General features: G+C 32.7%; 1 protein-coding gene across 2 annotated transcripts in view; it reads right to left on the minus strand.

Annotated features, from left to right (window-relative positions):
- Positions 1–348: 348 nt before the first annotated feature.
- LOC121132341 (uncharacterized) overlaps positions 349–15,830 on the minus strand; it is a 31,193-nt gene continuing 15,711 nt past the window's right edge. For both annotated transcript variants that reach the window (XM_040727731.2, XM_040727730.2), the window contains exons 3-7: positions 9,147–9,308; positions 8,917–9,084; positions 8,357–8,587; positions 6,450–7,261; positions 349–1,432 (exon numbers count right to left, since the gene is read on the minus strand). In XM_040727731.2, coding sequence (XP_040583665.1) covers positions 1,084–1,432; positions 6,450–7,261; positions 8,357–8,587; positions 8,917–9,084; positions 9,147–9,308 — 1,722 coding nt within the window. In that variant the 3' untranslated portion in view covers positions 349–1,083. The remainder of the gene's footprint in view (positions 1,433–6,449; positions 7,262–8,356; positions 8,588–8,916; positions 9,085–9,146; positions 9,309–15,830) is intronic.

The raw sequence follows: 15,830 nt of genomic DNA on the forward strand, positions 1-15,830 counted from the left end.
AAAAGGATGCAAAAATACCGGGAGGAATATACAACTTTATCTAAGTAGGATAAGTTTCTGTTTCAAAAAGATTCTTATTTTATTCATTAGATTTTGTTTAATATTAAAGTGAATTGCTGGATAGTAATTTGTTTTTCATGTGTCCATATCACTCAAAAATACGCATCTAATTCAATTCAGAGTGAATAGTTAAACAAATCGGGGGAAAACGGCGCAGAAGGAAAGGAAAAGGCAATTGGGTTGACCAACCCTGTCGATGAGGTGTCCCTTATTTATTTTTCAGAGAGTTGGCAACCCTACTTCTGATTCATGTTAAAACATCCGAAATTAAAATGTATTCTCAATAAATTTTCTTCAATACTTAAATTATATACGTGGCATAAATTCGAAAATATACTTAAAAACCAAAATATAAAACAATTATGATTTACTTGATATAAATTATTAGTTAACAACTAAAGAACCTGTTTGACCAATTTAAGTGTTAATATAAATCCCATGGGTATAATGGGGATTTGAGCTAAATCAATTTAAAAAATTTACAAAATCGTATCAAGGATGAAGAGGACTTGCTCAGAGACTAAATGTATGGCCCTATAATTACATACTATAAAAAAGTTGGAGGAATAAAGTCAAGGCCGGTTTTAGGGGTTCCCTTTGGAACAAGTGTATCAGGCCCCGCTCTGAACTGAGGCCCACACAGGGTTGATTTTGTCTTTAAATTATATGTATACACAGAATTTTATTTGTATTAAAGGCCATAAATAAAAAGGACTGGGCTTTTCTAAAAAAAGAAAGGTCATTTGACACAATATGGACGGAAACAATTTTTTTTAAAGTATTAAATAAAAGGACTCCATAGCTAAAACCGGCCCTGACTAAAGTTCATAACTCTCCCTTCCAGCCCCTCTCTTTCAACGCTTCTGCATATGAATAAATACAAAAATATTAAGCACAACAGTTTTTAAAAAATGTAAATAAAAAAAACAAATCCAGCCACATTTTAAAGCTCGTAGAAACACACTTGTAAATACATACTTATATAAATAAACATTATTATTTTAAAATAAATTTATTATGAGGTTAAACATCCTCCGAGGATGAATACATTCGCCTATTGGCAATATTCATGGCGCGACGTACATTTTCTAAATGAAACTCCATCTCAGATTCCGACAGTTCCTGATTCCGTTCCTTTTTCTCAATGTATTCACCCAGTTTATAGAGATGAGCTGAGAGTTCATCACTCCGAGGAAGAGAGTCTGGTAAACGGTCAGGAGTAGGATGAAGAGATGGTAGTCCAGATGGGGGTTTGTATGAAGAAGAGGGAAGTGGAGGAGTTCCTGCAGCATCCGAGTCTGTAGAAGGACTCATACGACTATGGAGGGATCGCCGTTTTTGCTGTTGTATTCGTGGTAGAGAGCGAGATACTCTGAAATGAAAGGAAGGATTTGTTCATATTTACATCATTTGGAAAAATATAGATAGAGTACATAATAGAAAGCAGACAAGAGAGAATCCTTTCAAATTAAAGGCATAACTTACATTTCATTGCATGACCTCCACCCGTACAATATTACTACATTTTAAATAAAATATATATATACGAGGATTGTCTGAAAAGTTTCCGACCTGAACGTGAAGATAACAGCACTCACATCTATTCAATGGTACTCACTAAGGTGTCACCCATTATGAACGTGCAGCTGTTGGGTAACAGGGGTTTAAGTGAGCTGATATGAGTGTTTTTGTGAAAATGGACATGAATGTAGCTGTTCCATAATATTTGTTTTTGAAAGTGTAACCTTTAAAATAAATTCAGAAATAGCAAACCTATAATTGCTTTGTTTTAGAGTAAAAAGTTTAATAATCAAAAGCAAAAATTCCTTGATTTTGGGAGGGCTACAGCCCCTCCAGTCCCCATCTTGCGGACTCTCTACATATAAATGCTTGTTGTGTTAAAATTTAATAAGTCCATTCTATTCAGAGTAATAGAGTCAAAAACAAAAAGTGTATTGTGAACAGTTATTTAGTATAGAAAAACGCTTATTACTATTTGGACGAGTTACAGAGATGGGAGCATGGGTGGTAGAAGCTTGTAGAGTTACTACACTCTGTTTGTAAAACCTATAATCTACTTGTTTTTTATTGTTGAGCCTTGCGTCCAAAAATTAAAGGATGTTTTCCAGATTTGCTTTGCTAGATAAATTAGTAATGAACTCTATTATTGATCAAACAAAGTAAATTGACTTAATTCCACTAATTAGCTTCTTAGTAAAAGCTATAACAGAAAAACAAAACAGAGGCCAGTATGTTGAAATAAAAAATAAAAAAAGTCAGACAAAATTGTTCTGTATCGGAAACTTTTCAGACCATTCTCTTAAAGTCCACGTTGAAGACTTGTGTTGTGTTACCTATAATTGTACTTCCAGAGCGGTAATTTTCGTAAAATATCGATTTAAAAAAAAAAAAAAAAGGGTTTTATTTATATTTCAATCTGTTAAGGATCATGACTTTGATTCATCTCCTGAATCAAAGCATGTATTCAGACTAATTAATTCTATTTCAAAATGTTATGCAGGCATAAAATTATACCATTTGGGAAAACGTGAAAGAGAGAGGATTCAAGGGACACAGTTCTGGGCATACTCACGAATCTTATTCAATTTCAGAATCAATAATAATTGAGTTTTTTTTTGTGTGTGTGGAATTGCAGCGTTTTTCAATGATTCTTTACGTCACCAGGGTGATACCTACGGTGTAAATAAAAGAAGAAAGGGGTGGTGTAGATTATGGATCCAGATCCGTTACTGCCACATTCGGGCCCTTTAATATTTCTTAAGTCAGGGTTTTTTTTTACAAATTTTACTATGCCAAGGCCCCCCATAAGATAATACTTTTTTAGATGAGGGCCCCTTTATACAAAAAATGTGCACTATGTATGTGTAGACTGAAAACAATCCTCAATTCTCTATTTTCCTGCGCCCCCCTCCGGAGTTTCCCCTCACGCACTCACTTTGAAGACCATTGTCCTAAGCAACCTTAGTTTTCGGGGACCCTGCAGAAACTTGGGGCACAACGTATAAGGTAATTGCAGTCATTTTTGTATCTAATATTATTTCCTGAACCAGAATTTTCTAGCGACACCCTTTGTTTTAAGTACCTGTTATCAAACTGATTCTGTTTGAAAAAGAACCGAGACCGATAAAGCTGAACTTAGACCGAAACCGTTCAAATGAAATAACCTAGACCAGGACCGATATAACTGCTGAACCTGAGCCGGGCACAACCTTGATATGTATTTATCAATATTGTAAATACACATACTTTTGTATTGAGAAAATAAAAGAATAGGCATACGTCATACAAAGTACGTATTTGTACATTTATAGAGAAAAGTGATAAATATTGTCATATCTTTCCGCAAAGTTCCTCCAACATTTACCTAGTTCATTGTTAATATATATTGTGTACTCTTAACATGCAGGGAGCGGGGATTAAAGTGTCGCCTACTTTAAACCTGGATAACTTGAAGACGACAATTTGATCCCCGCTGTATATAAAAGATAGACCATGTTTCATCTTCCAATTATTGTTGAATCGCTCTAAAAAACTGTCAGTCCGGTCTTATTAAAATTTGTCTGTCCTAGGACTCGCCTCACAAGCAAAAAAAATACCCGATGTATTTCGTTGTCAGCTGTCGGTTCCCTCGTCTCGCTTGATTCGTCATGGCTAGTCTTATGTTGGTCCATATTTAAGGTCGAGGACTACAGTCAGCCCAGTTTGTTCCCATCCAATCAGTTCAGTCCCACTTGTTGGTCCTTACAGAAGGTAAAATCGATCCCTCGTGACGTCAATGAGGGTGTTCTTCCTCTTTTTAATTATTCTGTTATATAATGGAATAAATTATATAATTTAATATTATATCGTAAATGTCCAATAATCTTAATACATATTTCATATATCTTCTTTGGCTTAATCAACCATCGATATTTTCATGAAAAATTCCAAGGATGGACAGTTATGGACCGGTCCTAAGATTAGACTGGACTGGACCGAATAAATAAGGAACGACACAACACTAATCATGGCTATTTGATAAATAAACAAAGTAATAATAATTTATTCCATACTTATGCTCTATTTCCTAAAGGATATGATTTCAATTTTTTGTTGATCCCTTATCATGTATATAATATACAAACTGCCCATATTTTTTTTCTATGAAGAAATTTTGGCTTTTATACACAAATATAGTACACTTTTAATTAAATATTACTAAGCAATTATAATACAGTATCGAATAAAATATTATGTAGGATTTTAACATTACAAATTTATAGGTATATGTAATTAATTATAAAAATTTTGAAGAAATAATATAACAGTGAAAGTATGGGAGTATATAAGAAATAAATGGCCGTTGGTATGATTGACATATTTGGCTAACCACCAGATGATTTTTGTATGAAAGTTTGCATAATACAACAAAGGTAACGTTACCTTTCTTGTATCACACAACCATTCCTCCAAAATGAAACTGAAAGGCCCGAAATCATTTAGTGATTAGCCGAAATGAGTCAATCATACCCACTTTTATTTATTTGTTGAGTACTCCCAGGCTATCATTGCCATATTATTTATCCACAATTTAGCGAAATGAAATACAAATATATATTTCATAATATCCAGTAATAATTGTCTAAGTATTATAAAATTGTATAGTAATATTTTATTAATGGCGTAGCTATACATTTGTATTTCTATATGATAGCCAACTTGTTTTCATAGAAATATAACATGGAAAATATATATACAGAACGAGGGATCAACAAAAAATTGTATTCCATGTCCTTATGGAAACAGAACATGAGTATAGAATAAACTATTTCTTAGTTTATTTATCAAAAAGAATGAATTATGAAATAGCCATAAAATATCAAGTGAGACGAGGGTCTCGACAGCTGACAATAAAATAGAAAGGATATTTTTGTATTGAAGAAGTAACGCCGTGAGTTATTTCAGCAGAAAGTTGCAGTTCAATTATTGCAACCTTTTAATAGTAAGAAAATAAGTTCCCCTTTGGTAATTATCCGAATATCTCGAAAAAAATCCCTATCCTCCTCCTCTAATAATATCAAAATAGAAAGAGTTAGTATGACGTGCGGGTAAACTTATACAATTACCCCTACAAAAGATCCGAACTGATCTATATTTCCTCGGATCCGGATTGGTTGGGATCTTTAGACGTAATTCCTTGAGTAAATTTTGGCTAATCAAAATTAGAGAGATATATTTTTCAAATTTTAACAACATTTTATTGCAAGTTTAGACCTAAGCAAATAAGGATATAGATTAAGTTTACATTTATAATGATGACTGATACTTAAACATTTAATAAACCAATGCTATTCAATTAAACATATGTAATTATTAGGTATTATTAGAATTATTGGTATAATAACATTGGGCACGTCGTTACCTTTATTGTATCAAACAACTTCTCCTACGAAAAGAAAGAGAAAAAGGAACAAAATCAGTTTCAACTATGGAATAAGCATTCAATAATTGTTCACAGTTTAATAAGAACTAATTTGTATCTACCTAATCAATGTTAAGAACGCTAATTAGTAGAAAAGAAGAGACTTCGACAACTGAAAACCAAATATAGTTTATATTTTTGTCTTTGTGAGTTAGGTAACGCCGTGTCGAATAATCACCCGATATAACTGTGATAACTGTGCAAGCACTTAATCAAGATTGTACATTCGATATGGATAATATGTATATTTTTTCTAAGCTAAGATTAAATATTAACCAATGTTATAAGTTTTTTAATATCCTGAAAATCCACTTGATCATTTTATGATATTTAAAAGTTCGAGTAGTCGGTTCGAGTCTATGATATTTTCGGATAATACAAGTTTAGTTATACTGAACCAAGGTCATTCGGATCCAGGTCCAAAACTCGTCCTATCTCTCGAGTTACAACATAAGCAGGCAAATTTGTCTACAATAACGTAGTGAAACTGCAAGTAACGGTCCTAATAAAAATTTAGTATCGTACGGATTTAAAAGTGTACCAATGTACCAAGCAACACTAATAGATTGTAGTTGGTATCGAAAAGGATTCATCAAATTTTTACAAAATTGATCATATATCAGATTTTAAGCATTAATGAGTGAAAAAGGCCATTTATTAATAGAATTGATTTTTTTTTTGTGCAATAAAGTAATTCTTTTAAGAGGAAACTGTTCTTATATAGACATTTTCTTAACGAGCTGTAAAAACTATTAAAAGTTCTTAAAGTTTTTAATGTCTCTTCATAAAAATAAAAAAATGTATGTATGTATATTTTAGTTTAGTTTATCATCAATTATCTCAAAATAAAAAAGTTTAAAAAGAAATAAAAGAAGCAGAAAAAATCATCATAGTCCATTCACATTACCTCATAATCCCTGAATTTGCTGTAGATGGAGATAAAGATCCATCCCGACTAGATGATGTTGAATATCGCCCATAAGTTGAATTACGCATTGTTATTCCACTTACAGGTGATAAATTTGTGGATCTTGGTCGATTCGTGTTTCTCCGTGGAGCTCCAGAATGCCTTCGTGGAGTAACTATTTCCCCGTGACTCCCGCTTCCTTCTCTTGAATTCATATTTCGACTAGAGGATCTACTGTTTGTTGGAGTGGTATTTGTGTTGTAGACGTTAGATGAGGGTCCGATGTTAATACCACTCAATGAATGACTTTTGAGCTCAGAGAGGGGAACTGTGTAGGAGGCTGTTCCTTGAGACCATTGTGGAGATGTTTTAGAAGGAAGTAGAAGATCCTCTTCATCCTCGTCCCCATCACCATCGTTCCCATCTCCTCCGCCTCTCGTAAGTTTGGAAGGAGATATGGACGTGATCACTTCCTTGAGAAATTCTTGTTTCATGGTTTGAAATTCTTTTTTTTCTATTTCAAGAAGACTTCTTTCTCTATTGAGTGCAGCTTGCTCTGTTTCTTCGTTTTTAGGGACTTCACAGTAATCATCGTCTCCTTTTTCATGCTCGGTACGAATTTGAGCTTCAACGGACTGGACATAGGACTCACTTAGTTTTGATGCTGGAGAGACCGGAGCAAAGCCTTCAAGTCGAAAACAGTCAATCATGGAAGAAACGAAATGACGCAGATAACAATTTTCTTTAATAATGCCCTGGTTTTTGACTTCAAAGTCCTGGATTATTCGCTTAAACAATTCATTCTCTCGTTTCTAATGTAATTAATTAAATACAAAGATTTTATTATTGATATAAACTACTCATCACGTTACAATACAAACCCTTTTTCCTCTTTTATGCATATGCAGCATTGAATACAAATTATTTGCAAAATAAATTTTAGTTAGATATATGTACAATATACAGGGTGAGGCAAGATATGTTTTAGTATATAAACTTATTAATTAGCATAAACTTTTGTCAAAATGATCAAATATTAATATAAATTAACTTTTTTTTTAACTTTTGTTAGAAATACCCCCCTTTTGCCAGGATTACATGGTGAAGACAAAGAGGCCCTTGGGCAGAGGCAACACATATAAAGTTGTTCACTGTTGAGACCATCCACAACGCCCAAAACGATCGTAAGCAAGACCATTGACAGCAACTCTTTAGAGTACCAGATCGTCACTAGGTGCTAGAAACCGCCCAATGTCATGTTCTGAACTGCTATTATGTCAGAAGGGAAGAAGATGCCCCTCATTTTTGCTGAGGAGGGTGTGAAGATCAAATAACACGACTACAAGGCCATGTTTGTCGACACGATCCTTCTCTGGCTTCAAGAAACATATGGTGATACACAGGGTCGTGGTTAATGGTTGATCATTTGGGGATGGGACACCATAGTACAATCACTTATCTAAATTGCTTGCTTTATTACATATGTATGATTTTTTGACGGGGGGGGGGGTGAGCTAGCCACGCCACTGGTGATGTCCCTTAAAACTTCACCCAAAAAAGAGTACCTTTCATACTGCAAATTTTTTTTGGATGAATGGTGAAAAGATCATTTCAAGGGATTTTCTTAAAAAAATATTTGGGATCCCAGCAGCTCTGATCTAAATCCCATGGAGTTTTTCTATGGTATCCTTCTTTCAAGCCAGGCATCATACCAAGCACCCCCCCCACCACCAAAGACACTTTGAAGCTGCCTTCATCCAGTAATGAGCCAATATCTCTGAAGAAACTGTCCGTCTTGTAATTTATATTACAGTTAGATCATTTTCATGAAATTTTATCCGAATTAATAAATTTATGTTGAATTTATAACAAACTTATTCATTGCCCTATAGAAATAAAGTACTTACACTATCCGTTTGTTCCGAATTCCACCTTCCTCGTTGCTTCCCGTCAGGCTTAGGGACAAGAGAAGACAAATCGATACCCATAACGTTTCCGTGAAAGCCTCCTTTGTTTGTTTTATCCGCCAATATTTTGACTAATCGTTCTTTCAACTTCATAATTTCTTGATCTTTTTTCTTAGTTTCATGATTATAACGACTTTCTCTTTGAATAAGAACATTTGTCAACCGACGAACCTTAAAGAAGAAGAAAAAGGATTCAGTTAATAAAAAAAAATAGAATGAGATCATTTTAGAGGATGATTATAAATTACATAGTCGTATATTATGATATTTTATCATTAAATATGATAAACGAACTTAATTAAAACTTTTTTATCAAAATGCATAGATTAATTATAATATATTAATTTTTGGGCCTTAATGTTGTTTGCTTCTTCATAATGTTTATTTCATTATAAGTATAATGATTGTTATTTTATGGGAAATAATGGAATTACTCAAAATAAATGAATTTTTTTAGGTTCTCATTAGTTGTAAAAGACATTCATTCTAGGATAACTCACTTCTTCCTTCACGAGACGCAATTTCTGCTGACTACCCTTGAATTGTAGACTAGACTTCCTTTCTTTTTCTGAGTTTTCAAATACCTCTCGTTCCCGAATTTCCAATAAATCCTTTTGTCGACCAGCACTAGACTGTAAGTGATCAACGTCATTGTTCATCCGGCGAATCTAATATACAGAAACATCATTTATATCAATCAACTTTTGAGTTAAATTATGGATATCCTTACATGAGACTCGAGATTTTCTATGGTCTTTAAGCAGGATCGGTAATTTTGAAGGAGTTCCCATGTGATGTTGACAAACGCAATGATATCCAAATTACCGTTTTTGCTTTCCTCATTTCCAGGAGTTTTGACACAAGGTGAGGATAGACCTGCTAGCTCCAATTCCTTAAATAAAAAAAATAGGATAATAAACATGTTTGTATGCTTTAATATTTTATACAAAGTAAAGGAACTTTACAAAATATGCAAAAATACGGCATAATTAGAATTTTTAAACTTTTTTGGATATTCAAAAGTGTCACTCTTCACTAGGTAACTACCAGGATTGGGAAAGCGGCCTCAAGCCCTGCGCTTTAACGCTAAATATAGGAGGCCACTCAAGTGTTTCTCTTCCAATTCAAAATATAAACGGTATTATTTTCAAACATTGTGGTTCTTGTTTTATTGAAAAAAATAGCCAAAACATTCAGTAGAATTAGATTTTGGTTGTCAAAAGTGTCAAATTGAATACAAATTAGATCATAAAAAATTTATCGAAATTTTGTTTTACAAAATTCTTAGCTTGTCTGACACAACATTTTGTCTTTCCATCAAGTTCCGCTTACGATAAAACTGGCCCTCATATTTGGGTTGCAGAAAATTTAGAGAGTCATGTCCATTCTGACCCTACTCCCAACCTCCTCCAAGAATAAAATTGTTTGATGTTGTATAATGAAAATAATGAAAAAAACAAAAAAACAATAGCAAACAAAAATATAGTCATAATTGTCAGTGTTAAAGAAACTTAGCTATAAACTGAAGCATCTGCGTAAAAAAATAACAATAGATACCTATGTGCCTATATGTGGTGCGTGTACAACATACAGTCAATATTTCATAGACATATTTGAGTCAATTATAAACTTTGTATTGAAATTTGTGGGATGAGTTAAAGATACCCGAGAATTTTAACTATGGTTTAGAACAGGGATGTCAAACCCGTGGCTCTCGAACTGCATTGCGCCCCACCTAATGTTTAGATGCGCCTCACTATTCCTTCTCACTTGAAGAACTATTTTTAGCAAAATGGTCATAATATTATCAAAACGCGTAGAACGCTCATAATACGTACAAATATTGACAAATAGTTGAGTGTATCTCGTAAAATTTAAGACTCTAACAAGGTTGCCATTTTAGCTTTTTTAATCAGTTGGTTAAAATTTGTTTTGACCTTTTTTATGTTTGGCCTAGAGTTGAAATAAATTTGTATTTAATAGTTTGGTTTTATGAAGGCCTTTTTCATGAAATTTAATTTAAAAGCTTTTGTGCCATATTAAAATATTTTAAGAGGGAATGCGGTCTATTATATCAGAAGTTCCCTGGTTTAGAGCCTTTATTTGATTTAAAATAATACATTCGCCCCCATACGGCATTTCAAATCAAATTAATTATTTTCTCATTCTCCTATTGTGATCATCAGCTACGTTTATTTTAAGAGCAATTTGAGGGTCCTTTAAAAGGTATTATAGAAATAATTTGTTATTAGAAATTGACAATAATTTGTCTAAGAATACAAACAAAATCCACAATCATTTTGATTAAAGTTATTTTAACTTGTTTCCATGTTGGCAGGCAACATATATATATATAATAGACTATCTGAACAAAAGTATGAACTGAGGTATTTGACTTTCATTACTTAGGTGATTAAATGTTCACCAATATTCAAGCTACAAAATTCCCATTTTGATATCATCATTACCATAATATATTCACTAGATTGTAAGTTATTTTGGTTTTTTTAATTATTTATGACTTTTAAAAATACCCAATTTATAAGAAAAAGTTTCCATTTCAAGGATATACCTATAACAATTTTAGAAAAGTATGGGATGATATAGTTTACTAAAAAAATACTGTTGAATACTAGTGCATGTAGCTATTGAAGTAAAGTTTTGTTGTACATAATAATTTTTGTTAAAAGCTAATACTATAGATTGCAAACCACTGCAGCTAAAAATCAGTGTAAAATAGTCACCATTTATCTCAATTGATGCAATACTGCATTGCAGATATGAATATTAAAGCCACATAGCATGGATTCGCACTGAATAGATTCATAGGAGATTAAAGTTAGCATATTGTTGCCTCTGAAATATTGAAAAAGATTTACTTTTGCCAAAATTTTAAACAAATTGTAAAATCTGCATTTATCCTTTATTTTTTTATGTTATTCCAGTTCGTATGTTTTCGCACTGTGTCAAGGATATGTAATAACTTCAAGTAAAATTTATATTATATATATAACACCTTTACAGAAACATAATTAAAATAAAGTTTATCATATTATAATTAATAATGATATGGTCTAATGTGCAATTAAATTGTATTCTCTATTATTTAAATAATTTGCAAGATATATGCGTTTATTAAATATATTTAAACATTTTTCACCACTTTTAAACATTTTTAAGAACATTATAAAGACAAATCTCACATCGTTACCTATAGTATATCACGCAACCTTTCCTCCAAAAAGAAACTGAGAAAAAAAGACCCAAAATCAATTGGTAGCAGTTGGCAAATTATTATTAAAGATCTTTTTTTGTGAGGAGAAGGCGAGAGCGAAACATACGGACATATGATACTACTGAATTAAGACCCTTATTGATATAGGCGAATTGTTATATGATTTTGGGGAAAAAATAAATTACTGCTATAACTAAGGAAGAAAACATTTCACATTTCAAATAGCATTAATACAGGGAAAATATTAGATTAATATTTCAATTTATATAAATTTATTTTTAAATCAATTTACACCAAAGATAGGTGATAATTCTTCTTTTAGAGGGAGATGTTAACACTCCAACGAGTTATCAAATAATGAACAAAAAAAGAAGAAAGAGCTCCCGCATCAACCGTTTTTCCTTTTCTAATTGCTATACTGAGTTTCTTCTTTACGAAGATCCCTTCTTTAATTATTAACAACCATGGAATTATTATTCAATAATTTTTGGGAACTGGTCCTCAACAAGAGTTCATTTGAATTCAACTAATTAACATTCACAGCCCATATAGGGCAAAAATAAGCAGAAATGACGACAGTGCACAGCACAGTACAGTGAAGTTAAGTCATGATCTATCGAAATTTTAAAAATATTTCTCTAAAAAAAAAACTTATTTTTTATTGCATATTCAACTTATGTTTGCTTGCTTAATCGCTTGTAAACCTTATGTAAAAAAATAAGTTTCATATAAAAAATTGCTTTATTTAGTAGAAATTAGAGTCTTTTTGGAATTTTACAACACTTCCTTAATGTTTGTAGCATGAAGAGGAATATAAAGTATTTCCCCTTCATGTTGGTTATGAAATCATTTTTTTCTACACAATAATATTATATAATATTTTTTGAAAAATAAAAATGTTCATAAATACTGGGAATTTTTGTTTTTTAAATAATTATAGGATCATTACCCAATTATTCAAATCGCTTTTGTAGAAAAATAAAAATGTATCAGGACATTTGTAAAATTGTAAAATAAAACATAAGGACACCTAAGCTGCTGGATTTGAGATTTTTGATGATGCTTCCCAGTCCTCATATAAAATGTATCCAGTATTATGTGGGTAATAAATATTACAAGCAAATTATTATCAGATATCCTTTTTTATTATTATTAACGAGTAAAAATTTACATAGCATTCTTGCTAAATATAGGTTTCCACATCTATCATCCGTGTACACAATAATATTCCAACAGACCATTAGCAATTTGTTGCTAAGAACGTTGCATAGTACATTTTTCAACCCTCAAAATAAAGAGGTTCTGTGATTAAATATATAACATGTTTGTTTGGGTCAATCCCACGATGAATTTAAAATGTTGTGAAAAAATTTCTGAGCTCCCTCTGAGTGTGTAGCATACACATTACGCCACGTTTTTCATAAGCAAACTCACACGAAACTACTCAATGCTTATATCATCATATCTTCCCTCAAAAATTAAAGAATAATAATATTAGTTTGGGAAAAAAAAACACTTAAAACTTTTGAGGACTCACTATTAAAAGAAACAAAAGTCATTTTAACATATCAGCGTCTATATGTATTTAATTCAAATCTTCACACAACGGAAAATGCACATAAATTATGATATAAATCAGAGAGCAATAACAAAAACAAACAGAAACAGTGCTCTTGTTATACATGCACATTGTACACGCCTGCAATATGTCATAAAGTGCACCTTGTGTACAAGTTCGATGCTCTATGCACACCCCAGCAATATTTTACTAATAGGACTGTTAATTCTTAGATCAAAATATGTTTATGATATACATCGGGGGCACCATATACAGTGCACCCGGTCACTCGTTTCCAAACAGATATTTATACAGACAGAAAGACAAACTGGGTACACTGTATAAGTTTCCCACATGACATACTTAGTCTTTTTATCTCTAAATTGGAGACAGCCACAGAGGATAGTTGAAATTCAATTTTCGCAGCCTTTCAATAATAAGAAAATAACTTTGGTACTTCAAACGTAGGGACCGAAGTGAAGGAAGAATGTATTGGCTGAAGAAGAGAAGATGCAAAGTGAAGCGGAAGGATCACGACTTTTCTGAGTTTTTTGGTTAATTAGCATTTCGAAGGGTCATGGAAACAGATGGAAGGTCTCATTGTGTGTAAGAAGTTGTGAATTTGGCTCTTATAGAGTATTCAGAGGAGAGGGGGGGAGTTCTCTTGGAGTCCATCCTTTGCAGTTGACTGAGGGATGAGATCATACCTAATTATGTAAGGCATTACGAAATTTTTCTTATATATACCATGAATCATGGCAGTAGAATATTATTAAATATTAAATAAAGGAACGACTTTTCAGCAAAATGATTAATTAAATTCACTAACCCTCGATGAAAAAATGTAAATTTAAAGTAATTAGAAGCTCTTGGGGTGTAAAATATCCCAATTCATTAACGGGGTGATAAATAAAGTATTTTAATTTATTTCTGTACTTCCAAAACTTACTTATTATAAAACAAAAGTACATCTAAACTAGCCCTGCACTACTCTAAAAAGTACCCAATATTTGTAATATCCTAGGCTAGTAAAAACATTGACTTGCCCTCCTGGCTAGTGTTTAATTTTAAGGCCCGTCAAACCCTGAATATAAGGACCTGAGCACTTATAATATAGAGACACGGTGCAGGGCCGGCCTCTTACACGAATCCATTTGTTGTTTGGATAATGAAATAATAATTAGATCTTTGAGAAAATAATTCTTCAAAAAAGAGTTTTAATAAGTATTATTCAACATTATTGAATTTAATACTGACTTTGAACCCATCAAATGAATGGAACGTTGATTGGGGTGTGCAAAAGCAAGAAAATGCATTTTTTATATTAATATTTTTCGATATTGTTGAACTTTAAAGGGGAAAAAAGTCGATATTGGATATTTGAGAAAAGTCTTTACATATGTAAATTATAGAATAATATTAAGAAGGCAAAATATTGTCCAATAAACAGAGAAATATACAAATAAACTAGTTTTAAGCACTTTCAACGTGTGTATAATGTAAACCCCGCCCTGAAATTTAGATTATGACTAATGTACAAAATTAAAAATCAAATTAGAATCATGGAATAGCAAATTATGAAGGGAGAAATAATTATTCCCTCCTTCATAAATGAGAATTTAGATCCCTTTTATTTCTAATTTGAAACAAGATAGTAACAAATATATTTGTTAAAATAGGATCTCATTTTGATTCAAGAGTTTTTTTCCTTTCATTGAAAATATTAGCTTCCATAACTATTATACATATAACATACAGAGTAAAGAACCAAAACTTGCAGTAGCATTGAATAATGATATTATCTCGGTTATTTTTAATTACGAGGTTATACATACATGTGTGCACGTCTAAAACTGAACACTCTGAAATTTTTAAATTTAAATAATTCTGTAATTTTTAAAGTGGTCGACGAATTAATTTATTTAACATGAAAGATGAGAGTCTTAGACACATGTCTATTCAATATGGCCGCCCATGTTCTCCACTACCAACTCCAGCCTGGACCGGAACTTGGTGATGAAGCTCTGGTCGAGGTTAGCTCAGGCATTATTGAGGGAAGACTTCAGCTGGTCCTTGGACTTGTGTTGGACTCCCAACAGCATCCTCTTTAAACACCCAAACACTGCAAAGTCAAGCGGCGAACAATCAGGCGAGTGAGGCCTTTTTCTTAAGCTGGTTGAGAAGAATCCTCCACCTTGCGAGGCGTTTTTCCTTGTCTACAGGGTTGAGGGCTTAACGAAGGGTTCTCTTGTAGACCTGAAGGCCAAGATCTTTCTTAACTAGCCGGTCCATGGTCCTTCTGCTGACGTTGAACTCCATGGAGAGGCCGCTGACGGTGACCTTGCCTCTCTTGTCCTCGACATACTTTTTCATGGCAGCAACCATTTCGTCCGACCTACGAGGCCTTGACTTAGATCTTGTGGTCACCTCAGGAGTCCCTTTAGCTACCACGCTGTAAACGGTGGTGCGGCTGCAGTTCAGAACCTTGGCAATTTCAGTGGGAGTTTTTCTCCGCGCAGAAAGTTCCAAAATTGCGACTCGACGTCTCTCCATACTATCGGCTGTTGTTCCACTGTTGCTATTTAGATTTTGCTGGAGTTTTGTTTATAACTAGTCAAGAT

This window comes from Lepeophtheirus salmonis, chromosome 2, assembly GCF_016086655.4.
Source record: "Lepeophtheirus salmonis chromosome 2, UVic_Lsal_1.4, whole genome shotgun sequence".
Lineage (NCBI taxonomy): Eukaryota > Metazoa > Arthropoda > Copepoda > Siphonostomatoida > Caligidae > Lepeophtheirus > Lepeophtheirus salmonis.